At 40.7% G+C, this 20438-nt stretch overlaps 2 protein-coding genes across 2 annotated transcripts in view; both read left to right on the forward strand.

Moving 5' to 3' along the window:
* prex2 (phosphatidylinositol-3,4,5-trisphosphate-dependent Rac exchange factor 2) overlaps nt 1–10646 on the forward strand; it is an 85664-nt gene extending 75018 nt beyond the window's left edge. Inside the window, exons 37-41 of the mRNA XM_019273722.2 lie at nt 251–317; nt 760–950; nt 4215–4317; nt 7751–7818; nt 9722–10646. Coding sequence (XP_019129267.1) covers nt 251–317; nt 760–950; nt 4215–4317; nt 7751–7818; nt 9722–9767 — 475 coding nt within the window. The 3' untranslated portion in view covers nt 9768–10646. The remainder of the gene's footprint in view (nt 1–250; nt 318–759; nt 951–4214; nt 4318–7750; nt 7819–9721) is intronic.
* A 224-nt stretch (nt 10647–10870) lies between these two features.
* Nucleotides 10871–20438, forward strand: part of cxxiiih8orf34 (chromosome XXIII C8orf34 homolog) — a 56292-nt gene continuing 46724 nt past the window's right edge. Inside the window, exons 1-2 of the mRNA XM_027273988.1 lie at nt 10871–11207; nt 11301–11466. Of these exons, the coding sequence (XP_027129789.1) occupies nt 11398–11466 (69 nt within the window). The 5' untranslated portion in view covers nt 10871–11207; nt 11301–11397. The remainder of the gene's footprint in view (nt 11208–11300; nt 11467–20438) is intronic.

Genomic DNA, 20438 nt, shown 5'->3' on the forward strand with positions numbered 1-20438 from the left:
TTACTTTCATGATTGATTGTCAGATGGTGGAGCTCCATAATGAGCAGGTGGCCTACTTTTCCCAGAAAAGCAGCCAGAGCCCTTGATGACCTACAGTAATGATGCGGGATAAAGAATGCCACTGTGTTTTTTTCAGGCGATGGAGCTTCTAAAAAACAAACTTGTGTGATGATTGCTAAATAAAGTCTACTACAGTACGTCACCACTATTTTCCCCCCACTCCTTATATGAACTGTTGTTTCTCCCCTAGGGCTTTCTACCTGGATCGGTCCAACATGCCACCTTGCTCTGCACCCAAAGCTGCCCTCATAGATAAGGTAAGAACAGCCTCATGCTGCATTCGTGACCTCATGGAAAAATTGAAGAACGGGATTAGATCTTAACGCTGCATTGTGGAAGTGTTTGCACATGTAACTCGTTGGAACCTCCTCCAGAGTTTCTAAATCAACTGATATGAAAAGTCAAGCAGGGAGAAGAGCTGCAGCAAATGCCAGTTTACTTAAGCAAGCAGCATTAACTGCATTAGTGTGACGTAAAGTTCTAAATATTCCCCAAATCATACCTGCGATTACCTAATATTGCCTGTGGTTAGCACTTGGAAGCAGGCACACTGTGAATCTAACTGACAGCACAAGCACTTCACATTCTGCAGATCTGCTCTTTTTATGCACTGCTTTGCTCATAAACAGCTTGCTAGTGGGTTTTTTTTCCCCCCCTCGTTGGATTCTGCACAAACCCTCTCCTTCTGTGCCTACCCAGCTGATGCGTCCCCTGAACGCTCTGGAGGAGCTCTACCGTCTGATGGAGAGTTTTATCAGTTGTCGCCGCACTGCCGCCTGTCAGTACACAGCCTGCGGGGCTTCAGGAGTGGGGCTGCTCACTGTGGCCTCTGAGCTCTGCTCTCGTCTGGGAGCCACGCACATCGTCATGTGCAACAGCGGCGTTCATCGGTGAGTGTGTGTGTGTTTGGGCACGTACGCTGTACATGTCTTGATGATCCGCCTCCAGTTCAATTATACGTTCCTGCTTATCGTTTTCTTCCCTTTGACAGCTCTCGTGCAGTTCTCCTTTCTCTTTCATCTCTCTTGAATTAACCTCAAACCTTTACCATTTCTACCACACTGATTCAGAGCATCTCTTTTATACTCTGACTACCTCTCAACCTCACAAGAACCCTTCACTCCTCACCCGTGGCGATTTTCTATTAATACGCATTTCTCTGAATTAATTACAACCAGGGTATTTTAGTTAATATGGCCCATTGTTCCTCCAGATTAGAGACTTTTAAGAAGGCATAGCACTTTTCACAGGAAGGAGACAGGTCAATTACTTCCATTCTCATTGAGTTCTATATATGGCTGCCTAATTCACCTGCTGCTGAGGGCACCATTCATCAATGCGCGGGGACGGAAATATCCTGATCGTTTGTCACCACTGATCTCCAGTTCCAGCTTCCATCTTTCATCTCTTACACTGATCTTTTCCTCTACCCTCCCACCACATCTCTCTGATACCCTCTTTCTTTACCCCATGGCAGTTTCCATATCTTCTTGTCTCAGTCACACACACAGGCCCACACACACACATAACACACACACGCGCGGGCACACTCACCCATTCGCCGGATGTGACTGATGACTTGATAAAGTGCCGTGGATAGAGCCGCCTGGTTGCCTGAGCTCTAATAGAAAGTTCCTGTCTGTGCAATGACTGCTGGTACTTTATTAACCCACAGGCCGTTGGTGTATATGTGTGTGTCTGTGCAATTATACACACAAGCCACAACTCACCCACACAGGCAAGCTAAGTGTACCGTGACACAGCAGGTGACAAGGCCTGCCATATTTAGGATTATTTGTGAACTGGCTTTCTCCTTAAACACTGTTTTGCCCTCCAAAGCTGCAGACTGACAGGTGTATTGGATTCATAGGGGAGCGGGTTACTTCGCCTGATGCAACTGTCCACGAAAATCAATGTTATTAACTTTGACAGTCAGGGTTTTTATGTATAACCCCCTTACTATTGACAGAATACAGATTATATATGAATAAACCAATTTCATTGCTTTCTCTGTATAATTTCAACATTAAATTATTATTTTTTAAAAAGAATCTCTGTATTGCTCATTTAAATGGTGAGCGCACAAATCTGGCATAATTGAAAAACCTATGAAATCAAGCCAGTAGATTAGTAATGTGGAAATTGCATTATCAGTGTGGCAGCCTTCTCAGGCACTATTGATTGGATTAGTTGACTTGATGGATGAGTTTTAATAACAGTGAAAGCGTGATATTTTGGGGGCATCAGCAGTTATGCTGCGCTCCTCTCTTCTCCAGATTTTTTTTTTCCCCCACAAAAACCATTAGAGAGGCAAAAGATGAGTTCACTGTCTGACGTGAAAATGATTGCACAAAGCTCTGATTCACAAGGCACTCACTTGAACAAATACTTGGTACCTTATCCCTGTTTTTATTCATTATAGTCACATTTTCAAGCACTACTCATTCCTCCTCATTCTGCTCCCTGCATCTTCTCAGTCGCTCCTTTCCTTTCTTTTTGTTTGTCGCTCTCTTGTTTCTTCTAATTTATCAGTACGGACTTGGCTGTGGAGGAGTGTAAATGGGATATGGGCTGGAACAACATGAAACAGATGGGTATAAATCACCTCATCCTATCTAGCCCTAATGAAAAGGGAAGCCGTGCAGCCTTTCATACACACACACTCACACACAGATTTTGTGCAGTTCCTTCATCCTGCTCCAGCTGAAGAGATATTTAAAGATCCCCCCCCCTCCCTGTCCTTTGTCGGTGTGGGAAGCTCAAAATGGGTGCTTAAAATATTCCGGGGTGGCCCTGCAAAAGGACATCTTTTGCAATTTTCCACTGGGATATCTTTTTGGCACATACTGGAGATGATTGTTGAGTTCATTACTTTTATCACATCATGTTGTGCTGTTATGAAGTTATGCAACTGGAACTCGAGGACACTTTTAAATCTTGATATGATTGACTCAAAGTAATGGCTTCTGGCAGCAATAAATCCCTTAACACCCACCTCATTTTTAAGTTGGTGAAGTGTGAAAACCCTACGACAAGAGAAGGAGCTATTAAAACAAACAGCTCAGATTTCTTAGCAGTCACATGGCAATGTGACTTCATGAAACTGAGCTTGGCAGCGTTGGGACTCTGGATAGTTCAATTTGCAGTGAAAAGGCTCTGGATCGATATAGTAGTACAGCTTGTTATCATAGAAAGGTCACCAGCAGCCTTGATACCTGTCACTGCTTCTCTAAGGATTCATCCACATGCTGCCGGCTTCCTTTGTGTGTGTGTGTGTGTGTGTGTGTGTGTCTATGTATGTGCCTGGCAACAGAGTTTGCTGTAACCAATGAATCACAGACTCACGTCAACACTCGTTTTACACACATCACACCCTTATGTTAGTGAGAGTACATCGCCTCTGCCACAGGAGACGCACTGACTTGTCCTTGGACCTTTTTCTCTCAGTCACAACTAGAAGTATCAATCCTGATGATGCGAAAACAGGCAAGCCTCCTCCAAGTTCTGAAAGTCCGAGATGATGTTTAAGCCTCTATTTTTCTTTTCTGCTCTGCCTAAAAGCAAAGATCAGGTTTGTTATTCTCCCGATGCCACGTGTTTGCTTGCCATGAGTGACATTTCTGCAGCTAGTGAAATGATTCATTAGGGAGGAGATGAGCAAAGGTGAAGCAGAGGGAATGTGACGACAATGACAAGGTGTCAAGAAGAGGAAAAAAGCTCGCGGAGAGATTCGATAGAGTCGTACTGAATTCTGCATATCTGGATGGAGCAGAGAGTTTGAGTTTTGGGATGCTTTTGCGTTCTGTTGATGTTTGTTTCAGTCTAAAGTCTCACTTTCTCTCCATCTGTTGCAAAGACTGCTTTTATTGCCATGAAAGCACGTTGAGAATGAGATGCCGTTGAGTCAGAGAAGGTGTTTCTTGTCACTGTCGATGGTTTTATTGTGTCAGGTACAGACTGTATGCTTTGATAGTAGGGCACCTGTGAACTAGAAAATAAATATGTGTTTACCATCACAAAAAAAGCATCAACAGGAGGAATATTCTGCATTATGATATGCTCATACCCCAATTCAGCATTATCCATTCCTTCAGTGAGCGTCTAATGAAAATGCAGATGAAGAGCTTGACTTTGTTTTCTTCTGTGACCAACAGCTGCACCCTGAGTGTGACACTGGAGCAGGCCATCCTGCTTGCCCGAAACCACGGCCTGCCCCCTCGCTGCATCATGCAGGCCACTGATGTCATGAGGAAACAGGTATGTGTTTAGTTACTGTGTGCATAGCCTCTCTTTTTATTTCTACTCTCAGCTTTCTGTTAGTACTGCTACAGTCTTCTAATGCTGCAGTCCCCACGGTGGTTTTCTAACTCCAAGTGAATCTGTGCATCAATCCACAGCGCAGCTTCCACATCCAAAATCATTAGATGAACTGTATGCTTCATTGAGTCAAACTACAGTACGAGGCCAAAACAGTATTAACAATGGATTTAACAGTGTCAATAGAGGATAAGTTATGTCCTTTTAGCTTCCATGGTCAATATTTGATTTCTTTTAGACAATATTACCTCAGTAGGAATTACATTTTTTAAAGGCAGCCAGCATTTTCGGTGATGAAAGTGTTTGCTGCCGTCCACAAGCAATAATATTTATAATATAATTTAATCGCTTCCCCTGTTTCACCCCTATCTGATCTCAATTTTATCATATATGCATTCACTGCAACCTGAATATGAATGTAACCAAATGAGGGAGTTAAAAAAAGAAAAAAGCAATAAGGCGCTGAACAGATTCCGGAGCTTGTTTGTTTGTTGGCATGTCTATTTGGGGTCAAGGGATGGAATTTCCATTACTTTCTCAGTGCATACACATATTCACCCCACAAAAGGCTCCAGCCGTGACCAGATCTTGGCCCATATCTGAGGCTCTCATTAGAAGTTCTGTGAGTGGTAGTTATATTGCTGTTTGCAGTGAGAGAAGAGGTTAGTCGAGAGGCTGCGATCCTGCAGGAGGAAAGGCATTTAATTTCTACACTCAGAGAGCTGGGCTGCCAGCCAGGAGGGTGCAACTCCTTACATTGTGTGACCTTGAGTGCTACTGTATGTGGCTAGGAGTAAAAAAAAAAAATCCATCTTATGACTGGCGTGGTTTGAGATATTTTTAATGTAATACGAAAAGGTACACTTATGAAAATCCGCTGTTTTGGTTCATTTATCTTGTTTGCTTGCTAGAGCAGAACTTTTCTCATTATATTTCTTTTCACTGTGTCATTTTTCTACATCTGTAGTTATGTTTTTTTTGTTTTTTGTTTTTTGTTGTTTTCTTGCGTCACCACTGACCTAGACTTCGCTGAGAAGCGGTGCTTCAGTCCAGATAGAGAGCAGAGGGAGGTCTGCTCCTCTGTGTCTGACTGTGTGTGTGTCCTTGCTCTCAGACATCAGCTGATGAATCTGATGAATATGAATATCACACAGGGTTCAGATGGCGCCTCTTCTTTCTCGCTGAATAGTCATACTTACTCACAAAAAGGTTATCTGCACAGCATCCGGCCCCAGCAGGACCCATCCATCAAGCCCAGACAACATCATCCAGAAGAGAATGCATGAATGATTTGTGCAAAATGGGTCCAATCACAGCTTGATTTGTAATCTTCTGCATAGCAATTTCTGTTATTTGGACTGAATAGGAAGAATATATATAAGATTACATAAACTTAAAAAAACTTTTTTGGACTTTTTTCCCCCGTTTCAGCATGTGGAAGAAATTCTAAATGCTTTCTGAATGCTTTATGTATTTAAACTTCTAGTAAATCCAGAGAAAACTTGGCAGCCCTGACGATGACAGATTAAATGGAATAAACTAGATCCAACGTGCTGAATAAAAAACGTCCCTCCTGATATTTATTTCACTCTCTCGTTGATGTTCCAAACATTAAGGCTAAGAGCATCATCTAGAAAAGAATCACATACCATGTTTTTGTTATTCAGTAATACATAAATGTGAAAAAAATAAATAAATACATGCAGTATTTAAAATCCATGAGTGAATCAGTATGCATAATATACAAGCAGTGAAGGACTTCATGTATTTTGTCCAATAGATGTTCAACTATATGGGTACTGAGTATTTTTATTCAAGCTAGTGACGTAACCTGATGGATTGCAGTGTGGGTCATTTGTCAGTTGATCTACCACTTTGGTCCAGACAAAAATATCCCAAGAACTATTGGATGAGTTGCCATGAAATTTTGTACAGATAGTTCTGATCCCCAGAGACTAAACTATAAAGACTTTGGTGATCCTCTGGTGTTGGCATCACTGTGAACTTGATATTTTTGTTTTTTTCTTAGATATCTTGACAGCTATACAATGGATCGCCTTGACATTTGCCACAGGGTGCACTGTGATGACTTTGGTGCTCCTCTGACTTCTAATTTAGCACCATCACCAGTTGAAACTTTTGATTTATGTAATACTTTACAACCGTTTACCTGCTAAACTAATTACATTCTTGCGAACCTCAGCTGTATTTTGTGTTTGCCGATAATAATCACATGTAAACATGCTAAACTGAGACGCTGAGCATAGAAAACATTATACTTGTTAATCATCAGCATGCCACCTTTGTCATTGTATGACATGCAGACGTCATCATTTATCTCAAGTACAGCCTACATAGCTGCTAGCATGACTGTAAACTCGTGTTTACTTGTGAGGCGTGTCAAAAACAAACTCCTCATTATTGACTCATCATTTGTGTTTCAGCGATCTTAGGTATGTAAATGAAGTTACCGTAAAAAGAGCTGTTTTCCCTTTTGTATCTAACTCATCTGATCCACTCTGGGTGTCTTGTCCTTTGGGGACATTAGGGGACATCTCTGTCTGGAGGCATCAGAATGGATGGCTGTGATAGGCATCGAATAATTGCTGATGCTATCCTGCTATCTGGACGTAACTTGTGGCAGACAGTGAGATGGCAAATGGCAGAGTTGTGACCAAGAGGTCCGCTAATGCACTTTTGGCCAGTCGCTCCCTCTCTATTCAAAGAGGTCATCAGCATCTCCTCTTTGAGCAACGATTCGATCGTGTTTTTTTTGCTTGCATGTGTGCGTCACAGAGAGAGAGGGGGCATATTTGTGAGTGCAGGTGTTCTTGTCTCTAAATGAGAGGCTGAGTTGCTTCCTGCCCCCCTGCAGTCGTGTATCTTCCGACTGCGCACAGCAAGCAGACTACAGGAGCATTAGTAAAGAGCAGACATGCTCCTGACTGGGTATAATCAAACTCTGCGACACACACATACAGGAGCCATTTATCTTCTAAATGCCTTACTAATTACTTTTATGTACTTAAAAAGACTATTCTGCATGTACTCTTTTGCAAACATGGTTAAAAGAAGACAGATACTAAAGATAGGCAGCACACAGCAGCTATAGTTTCAATTTTAGGGCCTTAACATGCAACATATCATTATTATATATTTATAAATGATGTTTAAAGTATTATGGGGGGGAACTTCATTCCATGATATGTATTCAGGCCAGGGTGGTGTCCTATCATAGCTCATCTGGGGCCTAGCAGATTTAAAATATGTGCTTCTTGTGTTTCTGAAGTTCTCCTCTCTATAGTATTATCCTTAGCTCCTGTTGCACCTGATCCATAATGTCATGAATTGTTTATGTGTGTTTGTCTTTTAGGGGGCAAGAGTTCAGAATTCTGCCAAAAATCTGGGAGTGAGAGATCGCACGCCGTCATCAGTCCCAAGGTAAAACTACACTCACGTCCTGTTATGTTGGGCAAGTTCAGCATTGTAAATTAGAGGATCTTAGCATTGCTTTGCATAATATGGCTCATTAACTACAAATCAAATACATTACATTACTGCTAGCCATTTTGAAGACAAGTTTTTGAATGATTTCCCCACTTCCAGGAAGCCATTTGTTTCCATTAATTGTACTTGGACATTAAATCAACTTGCAGATATTCAAAGAATGCCTCAGTTTGAGTCGCCTTTATTTTTGTTTAAAGATATATTCTCACATCATATTTGGAAGCAGGGGCTGTTTTGAATCTTTTTTTTATTGGTGCTTTCATGGACTGTTTTGAAAATTTGATAGCCTGCAATCAAAACATCAAAACTAATAGATGTTTGACTGACTCTGACTGCAGATTATGTGGATAGTCTAATTAATAGATCTTTGACTGAGTCTGACTGCAGATTATGTGGATAGTCTGTAATAAGGCTGGTTCTGTAATAGAAATAGCTGATTTTTGGAAGAGGTCAAAGACTGAAGGAACAAGCAGTGGGGAATACTCTTTACTATTTTTACTTTCTATCTTTCCAGATTTAAAAATCCCACCACACACTGTATCTTGTCCTGACTCATGAATCTTGGATATACTTACTTTAACTCTTGAACTTGAACATTATGCACCCGACCATGAGGCAATGGTATACATTTGACCCAAAGAATAAATATAATATATAGTATATAATAAATAAATAAAGTGTTCCCTGAAAGATAACAAAGCAGTCTAAAAACCTGGCCAGCAGTATGAATACATGCAGCAATAATGTCCATCTCTGTGCAGTTAGTGTAATCCAGCCTTTTCCAAAGTGCATGTATTTGTACTACACTGTAGGTCTATGTAGGTGCTTTTGTGCAGGCCTGCGGCCAAATGGTTCCATTAGAGGGGAGCTCCCTGCACTCAGTAGCCCCAAGATGAGGACAAGGACTGCCTCAGCCATTTGGCTGTGACATATAGGCTTTTGCGTGACAGGCAGCCCTTTTGAACCTTTTAGTGAAATTGACAAATACAATTAAGTAGCGGGATGATTAGTGTTGAGACATTATGGTCGGAGAGCAAAATTGCTGCACTCTCAGTAGGTTTATGTCATAATTGTTGCAGTGTGAGTGACTGCTGCAGAATATGTAAGTGTGCTTTGTGGAATCATGAGACATTTTTGGTTGTTCACTGATGCGTAGATGATAGGTGATGTGGAGACTCATCAGGTCTCATCAAGACCAAAAGATGCAAATAGTGCAATTGATTCTTTAAACTACAGAAGACAGCCGGGCTGTATTTGTGCAGCTCATATTGGAGAAAATTGTAGAGAGATTAGAAAAAACCCTGATCAATGAGGAATAATACAAAATAAATGTGCTGTTAAAGTGATGGTTTCTGTTCATTAGGGCTGCAGTAATATTATATGGACTGTAAGAAGTGCAATGGTAGGATTAGTTTTTATGGACTTCATAATGGTTATAGCATAAAAAGGAAGGCAGCCAACCAGTGTGCAGAGTTTCTAATTCCCCTGCAACAGCAAACAAGTGTAACTATTGCATAATTCAAAGTCATATTTTTGTTATCAAGCTGTATTATACAGTTTTTACACTTGTGAAGATGAAAGCTAAACTCAGACGTCTTTTACTGTTTGAGCCTAGTTAATGTTGTCTGACTGGATGCATGCTGCTAAGGACAATTATTTTTCCAGTGGTGACAGTTTTCTTCCCAAGACTGCAGCTAAATCTGTGGTTATATTTCCTTTGCAAATATTGAAGTGCCATTTCTCAACAGATCATCTGCAGATCATTGCTTTGTGTTGTTAACGGGACGATACTAGAATGTAATTAAATGCCATTCTGCGTGTATGTTTCTCTGATCAGATTGTACAAGCTGTGCCAGCCTCCACCCCCTGACGGTGACCCATAATGCATTGTATCCAGGAAGCTGAAGGAGTCCCAAACATCCATTTCCCTCTGTGCACCCATGAAGGATCAACCTAATTAAAAACAGTTATTGGGTCCATTTTTATAGCTGCCTAAAGTGTAAATAGAATTTAAAAACCGTAAATAGTATTTTTAATACATTATATTTTTCACTGTTGTACTTTATACATATTTTAAGTTCTTTTTTTCATATAGTGCATCCGACAAGACAATGATTCAGAGTGAGAAAAGATTTATACCCTGCAGTTATATTAGCCCAATGAAAGGAATGAATCCCATCAGTTCACTGTCTGCGCATTACGGGCTGAAAATCATGTTTGTTTTCATGAGGGTCATTTGCATTTCATCTTATTATTTTAATTTGCATATGAACTAAGCAAGATAATATTGATTAAAAGGATATTGGATGAAATTTGGCTGTGTGTGGTGTTCAAATTAGCCAATAATTTGTCTGCTTTCTCCTCAGCTTTAACCGCTACGCTTTATCAAAATCTGTCAGTATCGGATAACCATATGAATGTGTGTTTTTGTAACGTTCCTCGTGATGTTTATTCCCTTGTAAATATACATGTTTGGAGTGCGAAGGTGCTTTAAAAGAATGCCCTTGTTTCCCATCTGTCTGTTACATGCATGCATATGAAGATTTTCAATGGTCTATCAGTATTAACATATAATAGTTTTTTTTGGAAGTAGAGCTATGAGATATATTCTGTTATTTTATATTGACAGTACTCAGGATTAAAGTGTCTCTCTGTTACTTATAATTGGATGCATTATTGTAGATGGATGTCTAGCTCACTACTATGCAAACAAACAAGTGGTAATAAAACTGCATCAATAAGCTCCTATAATGTTTACTGTATACTGTTTGTCTCTGTTTCATTCATCTAAAAACAGTTTTCTTTACTGTCATGTATAAAATATATAAACATTAATTAAAAATATTTTTTACATCACCATTTTTTTCTTGCTTAAGAAGCTTATTGGGACAGTGGAAGTAAAATGAATTATTATTTTTTTTAATAAATAGACTTTGTTGAACTTTCAGCTTTGCCTTCACTAATTAGCAGGACTCGCCACACCTGCGTTAGCGCACGTGCTGTTGCGCAGTCGTATCGCGCGTGGACATTCCGCTCCGTGCTCAGGTGCGCGCGTTACCGCGTTGAACGCAGCCCGCCGGATAAACGGGAGCGGGGTGGCACCGGTAACACTGCTGGCAGCCAGTGAGCGCAAGATTTGTAGTCTCTGTCACAAGAGCAGCCGTGCTATTGGTTTCTATAGGGGAAGGCTGCCGAGAGAGAGAGTCAGTGAGGCGACAAACTGGGGATGGTCCCGGGCTGAGTCCTCCACAATGAGCCGGGCTCAGAGCCGCCTGCTCCTCCACACTTGACGCAAGCCCGTCTGAACTTAACACGGCTCCACGGTAAAAAGACACAGTGGTTGAGGTGGTGTGGAGCTTCTTTTTTTTATTTTTTTTGTAATTTTTTTTTTTTTTTTGCACATTTGTGTCGCCGAGACGTCTCTTGAAGGACGAATGACACCGGCTCACCTCATGGTTTCATCCCGCTGAAAGAAAGAAAGAAAGAAAAGAAGGAGGCAACAACACTTTCCTTATGGCGTCTCCACAACAGTCCAGAATTCAGTCGTATCTGGAAAGGAACAAAATCGGACCCCTGTTTGAGGTGAGTGTGTGGATGGAACTCTGAAGTTCTTGTCTGCCAATTTTAAAGGAGCATTGCTTTGCACCACTGACTGCGTTAATCCGCTTTTAAAATGTAAGTTGCGCTAAACGATGAGCACATCTGCAATGTGAGCTGTCACACAGAGGAGCTGGATTATTACTCCACATGTCACATACATGTACTGTACATGCCACGTATCATATGTTGATAAAACTGAAATCCATTTGATTCTCTCTCTTTTTTTTAATGCACTTTGGTGTCATTTCCTTCCTCAAACGTCCCACTGCTCTCCGTTTACCGGAGCACAGAGCCCCATAAAGGAACACTGGCTGCTGTGTTTGCCCTCACGTTTCACTGCTTAGCCTTTCCATCAGTGATTTGCATTTCAAAAGATGATGCTGTGCCACTGCCTGACTCGACATTGTTACAGTTTTGTTGGAGTTGGGGAGGGGATGGGCGACACTCAGTTGTAATTCATACTGCACAGCAGGGCTGGCTTTACTGTGCGTTCTGCTACAGAGGACACAGCCTAACTGATTACCTGGCTCCCTGTGTGTTTGTCAGACAGGGAATCTGTGTGTTGTACACTTTGTTTGGCATCTAAGCAACCTGGGAGGTGAGGGGGGGAGCATGACTTCATCCTTTGTTTGCTGTTGGATTTCCTAGCTGAAAGCAGGGACTGCACAGGTGTGAGCCTTGATCAGAGTAAAGACAAAACTGTCCACTGGCTTTTGTCTGACATGCAGCAGATCTGTGTGTCTGTCTATCTATGGGGTTTTTCCACCATGCAATACAAAGCTGGGGATACAGTAGGATGACATGAACTGTGTTTATGGTGTGTTGGCAAAAAGTGCTGACATGTCAGTTTATTTGCTTCATCACACACACAAACACAGGCTGCACGTTAAACAGATGTAAGAGCACTGGTGAGGCTTGTTTCAGCACCGTGGACAGAGACTCGTGTCTACACAGTAGCGTTTAACCAGCGAAAGAGCCGAGAAACCGTCTCGTGTGTTTGTGTGAGGCCACGGCAATCAGTAAGGCTCAACTGCACACTGATAGTCCTCTGTGTGCTCTCTCTGTTTGTTTTTCCTCCCTCCATCTTCCTCCTCCACCTGTCTCCCCCTCTGTACTCTCGCCTCTCCCGTTTGTTGTCTCCTTTTTTATGTGACAATTAAAGACGATTAAAGCAAAGTGATTTAAAGGGGGCGCTGATTAAAAACCTTTGTTGTGAAGATCAATGAGCTTATTTCCTTAGGATTTTCACAAGTGTATGTGTGTGCGCTTAAGCAGTTTTTATGCTGACCAACAAGGACACTGAGTTGTTTGGACTGTGGATGGTGTATTGTGCGGTGTAGATTTTCAGGGGAAACTGACATTTTTTATTTTTTTTTTTAAAGTAGGTGAGAAAGAGGTAGTAAGAGGAGGATATATGAAAACTCTCCTGGGTCTGCCACTCTCCTCATGAGAAAATGATGTAGCTGCTACCTGCCACAAAAACCCTTGTTGTCCCAGAGAAAAAACCCATCCGTGTGCATTCGGTTGTGAAGAATAATAATCCAGGAGGGATTCAGCAATTCTTCTTGCAATTTTCGCTTTTCATCAGATGTAGAGAATCGGTGCAGCTGAAGTGATACTACTAGTTGTTCTGCTAAAAGTTTTGATTGCCATTTCAAACATGAATACAGCACTCCCAAAGCTGTTTCCAAATACAAGCACACAATGAAGAAATAAGTATTTTTCTGCTATTGCAATACAAAACAAAACCTTGCAATACAAAACACAGCAACATAATGGCAATGTGATGGCAAATTCATAATTTTTGGGCTGTAACAAAACCAGCAGCAATAATTACAGCAATTAAGGCAAAATAGTAATTGGACTGCACGTATTGCAGCACACTGAGGGTTTCTATAGTAAATCACAATTTTCTCAGACAGAATAAATGGACTGTCTCCCACTTATCTGGTTGTTTTCCAAAACCGTTCACAGTATTATTCATTTAAAAGGCTGTTATACTCTTTGTTTATGTACACATACTGCCTACTTAATACTTAATGTGTTGCGGAGCCTTTACAAATACAAGCATGTCCCGCAGCATCTAAGATATGAGTGGACATGTATGTTAAAGCACCATCCTGGGTTCCCTACTTCATGTTGTGTAAACACCACCTCCAGTTCCTCCACTTTGAAATTTGTCTCGTCTCCTCCTCCTCCTCATACCCCCAGCACACAGCTGCAGTATTAAACAGTCTGTAACAGCGAGTGGGGGTTCATTTACTCACTCTGATGAGACACAGCTTATGATTTGCCATAGAATTGATTTTTTTTTTTCCCCCCTCACTAATGAAATGGTTGCTTTGCAGAGATAGCAAGCTGAGTCAACACCGACTGAATATTCTCCAAAAACTGAAGCAGCCTTTCATAATAATTGAAGTAATTGCACTCCAGATTGTTGTCAGCCACTTTCCCATTTTAGCAAATTGATATTCTTTTCAAACACCTACTCTTTTCCAATCACTTAACAGTTTCAGTGTAGTGTAACCTTTCAGATTTTCACGTTGCATTAAGAATTCCAGTCAGTATAGTTAGGTATGCTTTTTTTAAAATAAGTTGTATGATACATATAGGAAAAAGATACAGCAAGCATTTCTGTTAGCAGTTGTCTCTCTGCAACATACAGAGGATAAAAGTCGTCCTCGTCTCTTCTTTGTAGGATCTGTGGGATCTATCTGCAGGCTTCTGGCATTTAAACTTGTGTAACAGGACCACTCGGAAAAAATGAGCAGACTTTGCCTTCATCAGCAGACAGTGTAAAACCTGCTCTGATGTTCCTCCCTGCTGTGAACAGTCAATCATATCTTAGACGATATAATTGTGCTATTGGAACAGCGTATAGTCTGGACAAAAAAAAATGTCACTAGTTTGAACTGGAATAGCGTTCAAATGTTGTGTTATAACACAGTTCTGTGGAAGAATTGGATGCCTTTGTTCATGGAGAAGTCTGAGTTTTCCCTTTGGGACTTTAATGGCTTGAATGTACGTCTGATAATATCTACTGTTAACTGAGTATTGGTCTCAGCTCTGGGGATTGTCAAGGTTACTTGCTGATATTATGAAGAACTAATGAGTGAAAAACTGCATACACATTACAGTTATGTTTACTCTTTTTATTTGTGCACAAGAACACATACAAAACATGCACAGTGAGAACATTACATAGGTATTAAATGGATTATCATCTATCACCTCATGCTTATCCTATTTCATGTGTATATTTTTGTCAGTCTTTTATAGTTTATAGTTTAGTTTATAGTTTTAGTAGTGACGTGTAGTTACAGTCTAACGTTTCCTTTCACATAGAACAATGATTCCAATTAGTTCTTCTCAGTGAGAATTTAAGATATTAGATAAATAAAGAAAAAGGGACAGTATTGAACGTTCACTCTGTTTCAGTCAGTCACTTTAAGTGTAGCAATTGAAATCAGTGAGCTAGTGCTCCTACTTGTGGTAAAGTTAAATGGCTTTGCTTCTCCCAATAAATTTCCCTGAGGAAACTAAGTCGCTCCTTCCACGTGAAAAAGGTCCACTCCAATCTGTTGTGTAGTGTTTCTAATCTGCTGTACTGTAAAGAGTCATGGACACACACACACACACACACACACACACACACACACACACACACACATGCCCACTGTCTGACCTATTGATCCACTCCCTTAAGAGGTAATTTATTGGATGTGGTGTGATTGGGTATGGGCTATTTTCACCTACATTACTAGCAGGGTGCTCTGTCTTTTTGTCTCGGTAAAATGACATAAGTGGTATTTCTGTATGCATGTAACCTTCTTTTAGTATGTCATAACCATTTGATTCACCATAGCGATTGATTTTTGTATGAGAATTTCACGAGCTGACTTGCATTCAGTATCAATTCTGTACATCTGTAGGAAAAAAGGCAGAAAACGTGTCATAAATAGTCAGCATCTGGCTTTGAAATTTTTGTTATTCTTGACCCTCTGAGATGCATTAACAGAAACACACACAGACAATTTACACAAGGTTCAGATACATCAGGAAGAATCCATGAGAGGTCCTTTTACATCTACAAACACACCTGGAAACATTTCTGTCTGACAGGGTTACTTTGTCATTGGAATACCTCCTACACATCTGGTAATAATAACCCAGTAATTTCATCTTGGTTGTGGGTTTTCTCATGTATGTTTATTATTTCACCTCACTGTTCAAAGCAAAAATCTGCAAAATGTGATCAGTTGTTACAGAAAAATGCTGACCATTTGATACTTGCTTTTATTCATGCTGGAGAGGTTAAAGATGATGAATGCAGGTGCATCACCTTACACCTTCATCATGTCTAGGCATGATTAAGTACATAGATTTTTTTTTATTATCCATGCCATGGGGATTGTTATAGCATATTTACATTTAAACATTAAAGATGCTCACTCTGACTTCAATTTTGAAATCCTATTATAAAATGTGAAGGCACGCTAAAAGTCAATACAATCAATTAGAGTAAAATGATTTGCAGTTTCCTTTGGCAGTTTCTTACGAAACCATGTGCAAATTGAAATGAGGCCTTTCACTTTGTCTCGTGGGACAGGGTAAGATGGTTTAATTCATATTCAATTCACATCAATGCCAAAATTCAGGGGAGAGATACAGTTTGTGATTGGTTAAACTCTAAAGATGCAATGTACCAGACAAAACAGTCTTCAGATCAATTACAGCATGTGTTCATTTTCTCCAAACCACTTTTTGTTTAGAGGACTGATGGAAGTTGATGACTTGATATGACAGGCATTTGGTGATGCATGGGTTAATACAGCTCCCCTTCAGGCACAGTTCGTCTGTAATTACTACAGGACAGACAGCTAACCAGGCAACCTACGCCAGGTCCTGGTCCTGGGGGAGTAAAGAAAGGGGGCGAATAGGAAAGGCAAATCTGAGAGATCAGATCAGACAGTGAGACGATGAGTGAAGTCCAATATGAGGAAGATTTAGAGCGTGCAGCGTGAGGCAGTGAGTGGGTACGGGAAACTGAAAGAGAAAGGGGAGTGTACAGTGGCTGTGGTGCATGCTAATAAAGTTATCATGTCCACTGAGCCTGAGCCTGAGGATGTTGATGGCTGACTGCTGTGTGTAATTGATAGTCGTGCTGGTGGTGTGGAAGAGCTGATCATCTGATACACAATCTTGTCTGTTCGCCTTTATTTGTCCAGCTGGTGACTAGTGTCTGTGTTTGTACAAACAGGGGTTAATATGTATCTATGCACATGTGTACTTTATATACTGTATGTATTAAAAGTATACTGTATGTGTTACAAGTATACTGTATGTATTACAAGTCTGTGAAAGGGAAAATTCACATTTTTCTATGATAAAACAATATTCACATGCAGTTTTTGGTCACTGTAACTCAGTTTCATTGTAAGTAATTGGGGAAGACAGCCATAGTCCTCATTCAGTGCTTTCCAAACAGATGCAGATCATCTGAGTTTGACAAATCAAGCAGGAATCTTTCAAAATGAGTCTTTTTAATATACATACCTTCTTTGTGCTTCTCCGGACAGTGTTTCTTTTTAATCAGAACACAGATTTACCAATTTATATACCTGTTTTCTTCCTTTTTAAATCTCTTGAGGAAGAGATTTCTACAAAGCGACATGTGTATACATGGGCATGTGAGGTTTTTTTTTCTTTCTTTTTTTTAAGGTGGACTTGAAATGTGAACCTTTCCTGAAAGGCTTAGTTATGATAGCTTAACTTTTGCAAAGGTGCCTAAATCATTGAACTGCTTGAGCTGTAAGAATGTACTTTATAGTGATTTATTCTTCATCGTCCTGCCCTAAAAAAATCTATTAAATATGCAGCACCATAATTCACTGCTGTCCTGACCAAACCACCTGAGATCAGTTTATAAGGCTGCAGCTAATGGTTTTCATTATTTGATTCTTTTTTCAATTAATTGAAATTTTTTTTGAGTAAATAGTTCAACATGAAGACATCAAGTGGAAGTATATAGTATCTATTTAGATTAGCATAAATGGGAGATTAGAGCCCATAGATGTGAAGCATTTTCATCTGCCGCATATGAAGATGGGCAATGTGCTCTAGGCACTGTATATGGTCGAGTACAGCCTGTAGGTGAATGATGGAAACTCCCAGTTGAATCTCTTGGAAACATCCTGAAGGTCATGGTGGTGATAGGGAAGAATTGCGGTGATATTTAAAGAGCAGCATTATACTTTTTAACTCGACAGATCATTGGTCAGATATGGTGGTGTCAGATATGTGAGTGTAGAGAGGTAGATTTCCAATGGGATAAAAAGAAAAACGTAAAATACTGACATTTGAGAATAACTTTATACTTTCACACTATAAGTGACATTTGGATACATCTTAAACGAATTAGCTGATTGAGTGACTCATAGTGAGCTAGGTCTCATCACTTATGGTCTTATTTCTGAAGCTGCAAAACATGGTGTAGTGTAGGGTGTATGGTGTATAGTGATGAAACCTCACTTGAGGCAGTGCTGCAGGACAGAGTAAGTGAGGAGTGAGGGCATCCATTTCTTGTGTGTATCAGTGGGACAGATAAAAGCATCTCTTCTGATTATCTGGTAGTGCCAGCCTGGTCAGGTGACATTGCCTCTCCCACAGTCTCCTCTTCCGCCTGATCTCTCCTGCTCTTGTCTGCCTGCTTATTCAAGGTCTGGATGTCTTCCAGTTGCATCTCTCCCTCTTTCGTCACATCATTCTCCTTTTTTTTTTTCCAATAATGACCTCTTTCTGTATATGAAGCACATTGGAAAGACACACCGATGTCACCTTAAATACCCTATGATATTACTACACTGTATTCCCCTATTTCATTGACAAACAGCAGGTAAATCAATGGCAGTCAGTGGCCTCGAGTTCAGGGACAGGGAGCCCTCTTGGGAGTCTCGGAAGTGCTGTTGCTGCATGTAAATTTTTTATATTTAAAAAAATGTTTTTATACGAGGACAAACCTGAAGAAAACGTGTCAGGTTTTATAGCTGATCAGAGGCATAGTTTTTGAGTTTCTTTTTTTTATTTTTTTTTTAGTCCAGAATGTGCAACAATGATTTTTAACCAGCCTAACATGAAAATATAATGTAAATACACACAATATTTTGCCGCAGTATTCCTGTCTAGCCTCACAGTTGCAGCTACAGACAGACTTTGTCTCGTCTCAGTAGACTGCAATGGATACACTGCCTCCCAGGAAGGCAGGCATCATAGAAAGCTGGCTTGTGCTGCCTCAGTTTCTCCTCACATCCAGACATCCATAGCTCAAGCAGTCCATGAGGAGTCTGCAACAGCTGAGGCTAAAATTCATCTGCTCACAGGCTGACAAGAAAGAAAAGAGTAAAGCTTAGGCCAAGTCACTTAAATCACAGAGCTTATGTAGCTGCATCAGTTCTGTCAGTACCATTTTTTTTTTCCAGTCCACCTTTTCTCCACTGTGCTCACACATACTGATAACTCCTTTGATTCCCAAGAGAAATTTGTCTTTTTTTTAAGCCTTCACAGAGAGGTAAGTGTCCAGGTTCAGAAATAGAGAAGCACCCCTTGAGAAAGAAAGATTTCTCAAACTTCTGAGCAGGGTGGGTGTTCTCTGTCACCTTAATTTTTCTTTTTCCTCTTCATACCACTCCATCTCCACTCTGTCTGTTCTTCAATATACCACCCATACATGACCTTCCTTCAAAACTTTCCAGGTTTGCCATCCCCTTCCTTTTGAACTCTGTTCCACTTTATTTTGGGGAGTTTGTTTAAGTTGCAGGGATACAGGGAGCATCAGTGAGAGTATCATGATTGTCATTGTCCCCAGGGGGAGTTCTTGAGAGCTTCCAAGGACACGGGTGTCCCTTGGCTGGCTGACAGCTTGTCAATTACCGTCACCAAACCAAACTGCCTGGGGGCACGGAGATATCTCACCCCGACAACAGATCTGCACAGATATAAACTGAACGTCTTGGATGCTAACTCCACCTGTTGGTCTGCTTATAGTACACTGGTGCAGGCGCTAAAGCTTTCTGCATCTTTTTATCTCGCTTGCACACACACCAGCATATGCTAGAGATGCTGTTTTTGCTGATGCAAGCACTCCTGGCTGCAAGTCTACTTCTATATAGAAATGTTGACCCATTTGAGCCTACATCTTACTGTGGTTCCTGTCAAAGATGATTCAAATAGCATGGGGTTTTGAAACAGAACTCATGCCATTTAAAGTGCCTCATTATCATAGAAAGTGAAAGTGTCAGATTCTCTTACCTTGCTCTGGTGTATATGTGACTTATGTAATGTATGCACTATGCAGATACTGTGGAGTTTGTTACTTATAGTATGTCTCTTTGCTTTTTTTTATGACTCATATCGTAGATGGTGAAGGACACAAAGGTACAAAGGGTGCATTAGCTCATTCAGCAGCCTGTGTCATACTGGCAAAACACTCTACAGAATGTGCAATCAATATATGTTGGCACGCGAGCATTTTACTGTACAGACGTGGGCAGAATGCAGAGTTACCCACATGTGCCGTCGTTTCTCGAACAATCCCCAGAATCTACATTATCTATCCATCTGCCACCATTTGCTACATGCATCCAGGTCATCCTTGCATTACTCTCTCTCTACACACATCTGTGTGTGCGGTTTCCACTGAGAAACACAATCATGAAAATCATCACGTGGCAGTCATCTATAAAAAGAACTGCACATCCTTCCCTTTACCCCCTTCCCCACAGAAAACTATTAAGACTTGGAAAGCCTGTGGTCCTTAACAGACTTCTGCTAGTTTGGCTTCCTGTATAATCTACCAAATTACAACCTTCATTTATAGACCTCCTGTTGGTAGGTTAGTTAAATTACCCACAGGAGCTACTAAGCAGTAATTACAACTTTTACATCTTAGCATCGTT

This window comes from Larimichthys crocea, chromosome XXIII, assembly GCF_000972845.2.
Source record: "Larimichthys crocea isolate SSNF chromosome XXIII, L_crocea_2.0, whole genome shotgun sequence".
Taxonomy (NCBI): domain Eukaryota; kingdom Metazoa; phylum Chordata; class Actinopteri; family Sciaenidae; genus Larimichthys; species Larimichthys crocea.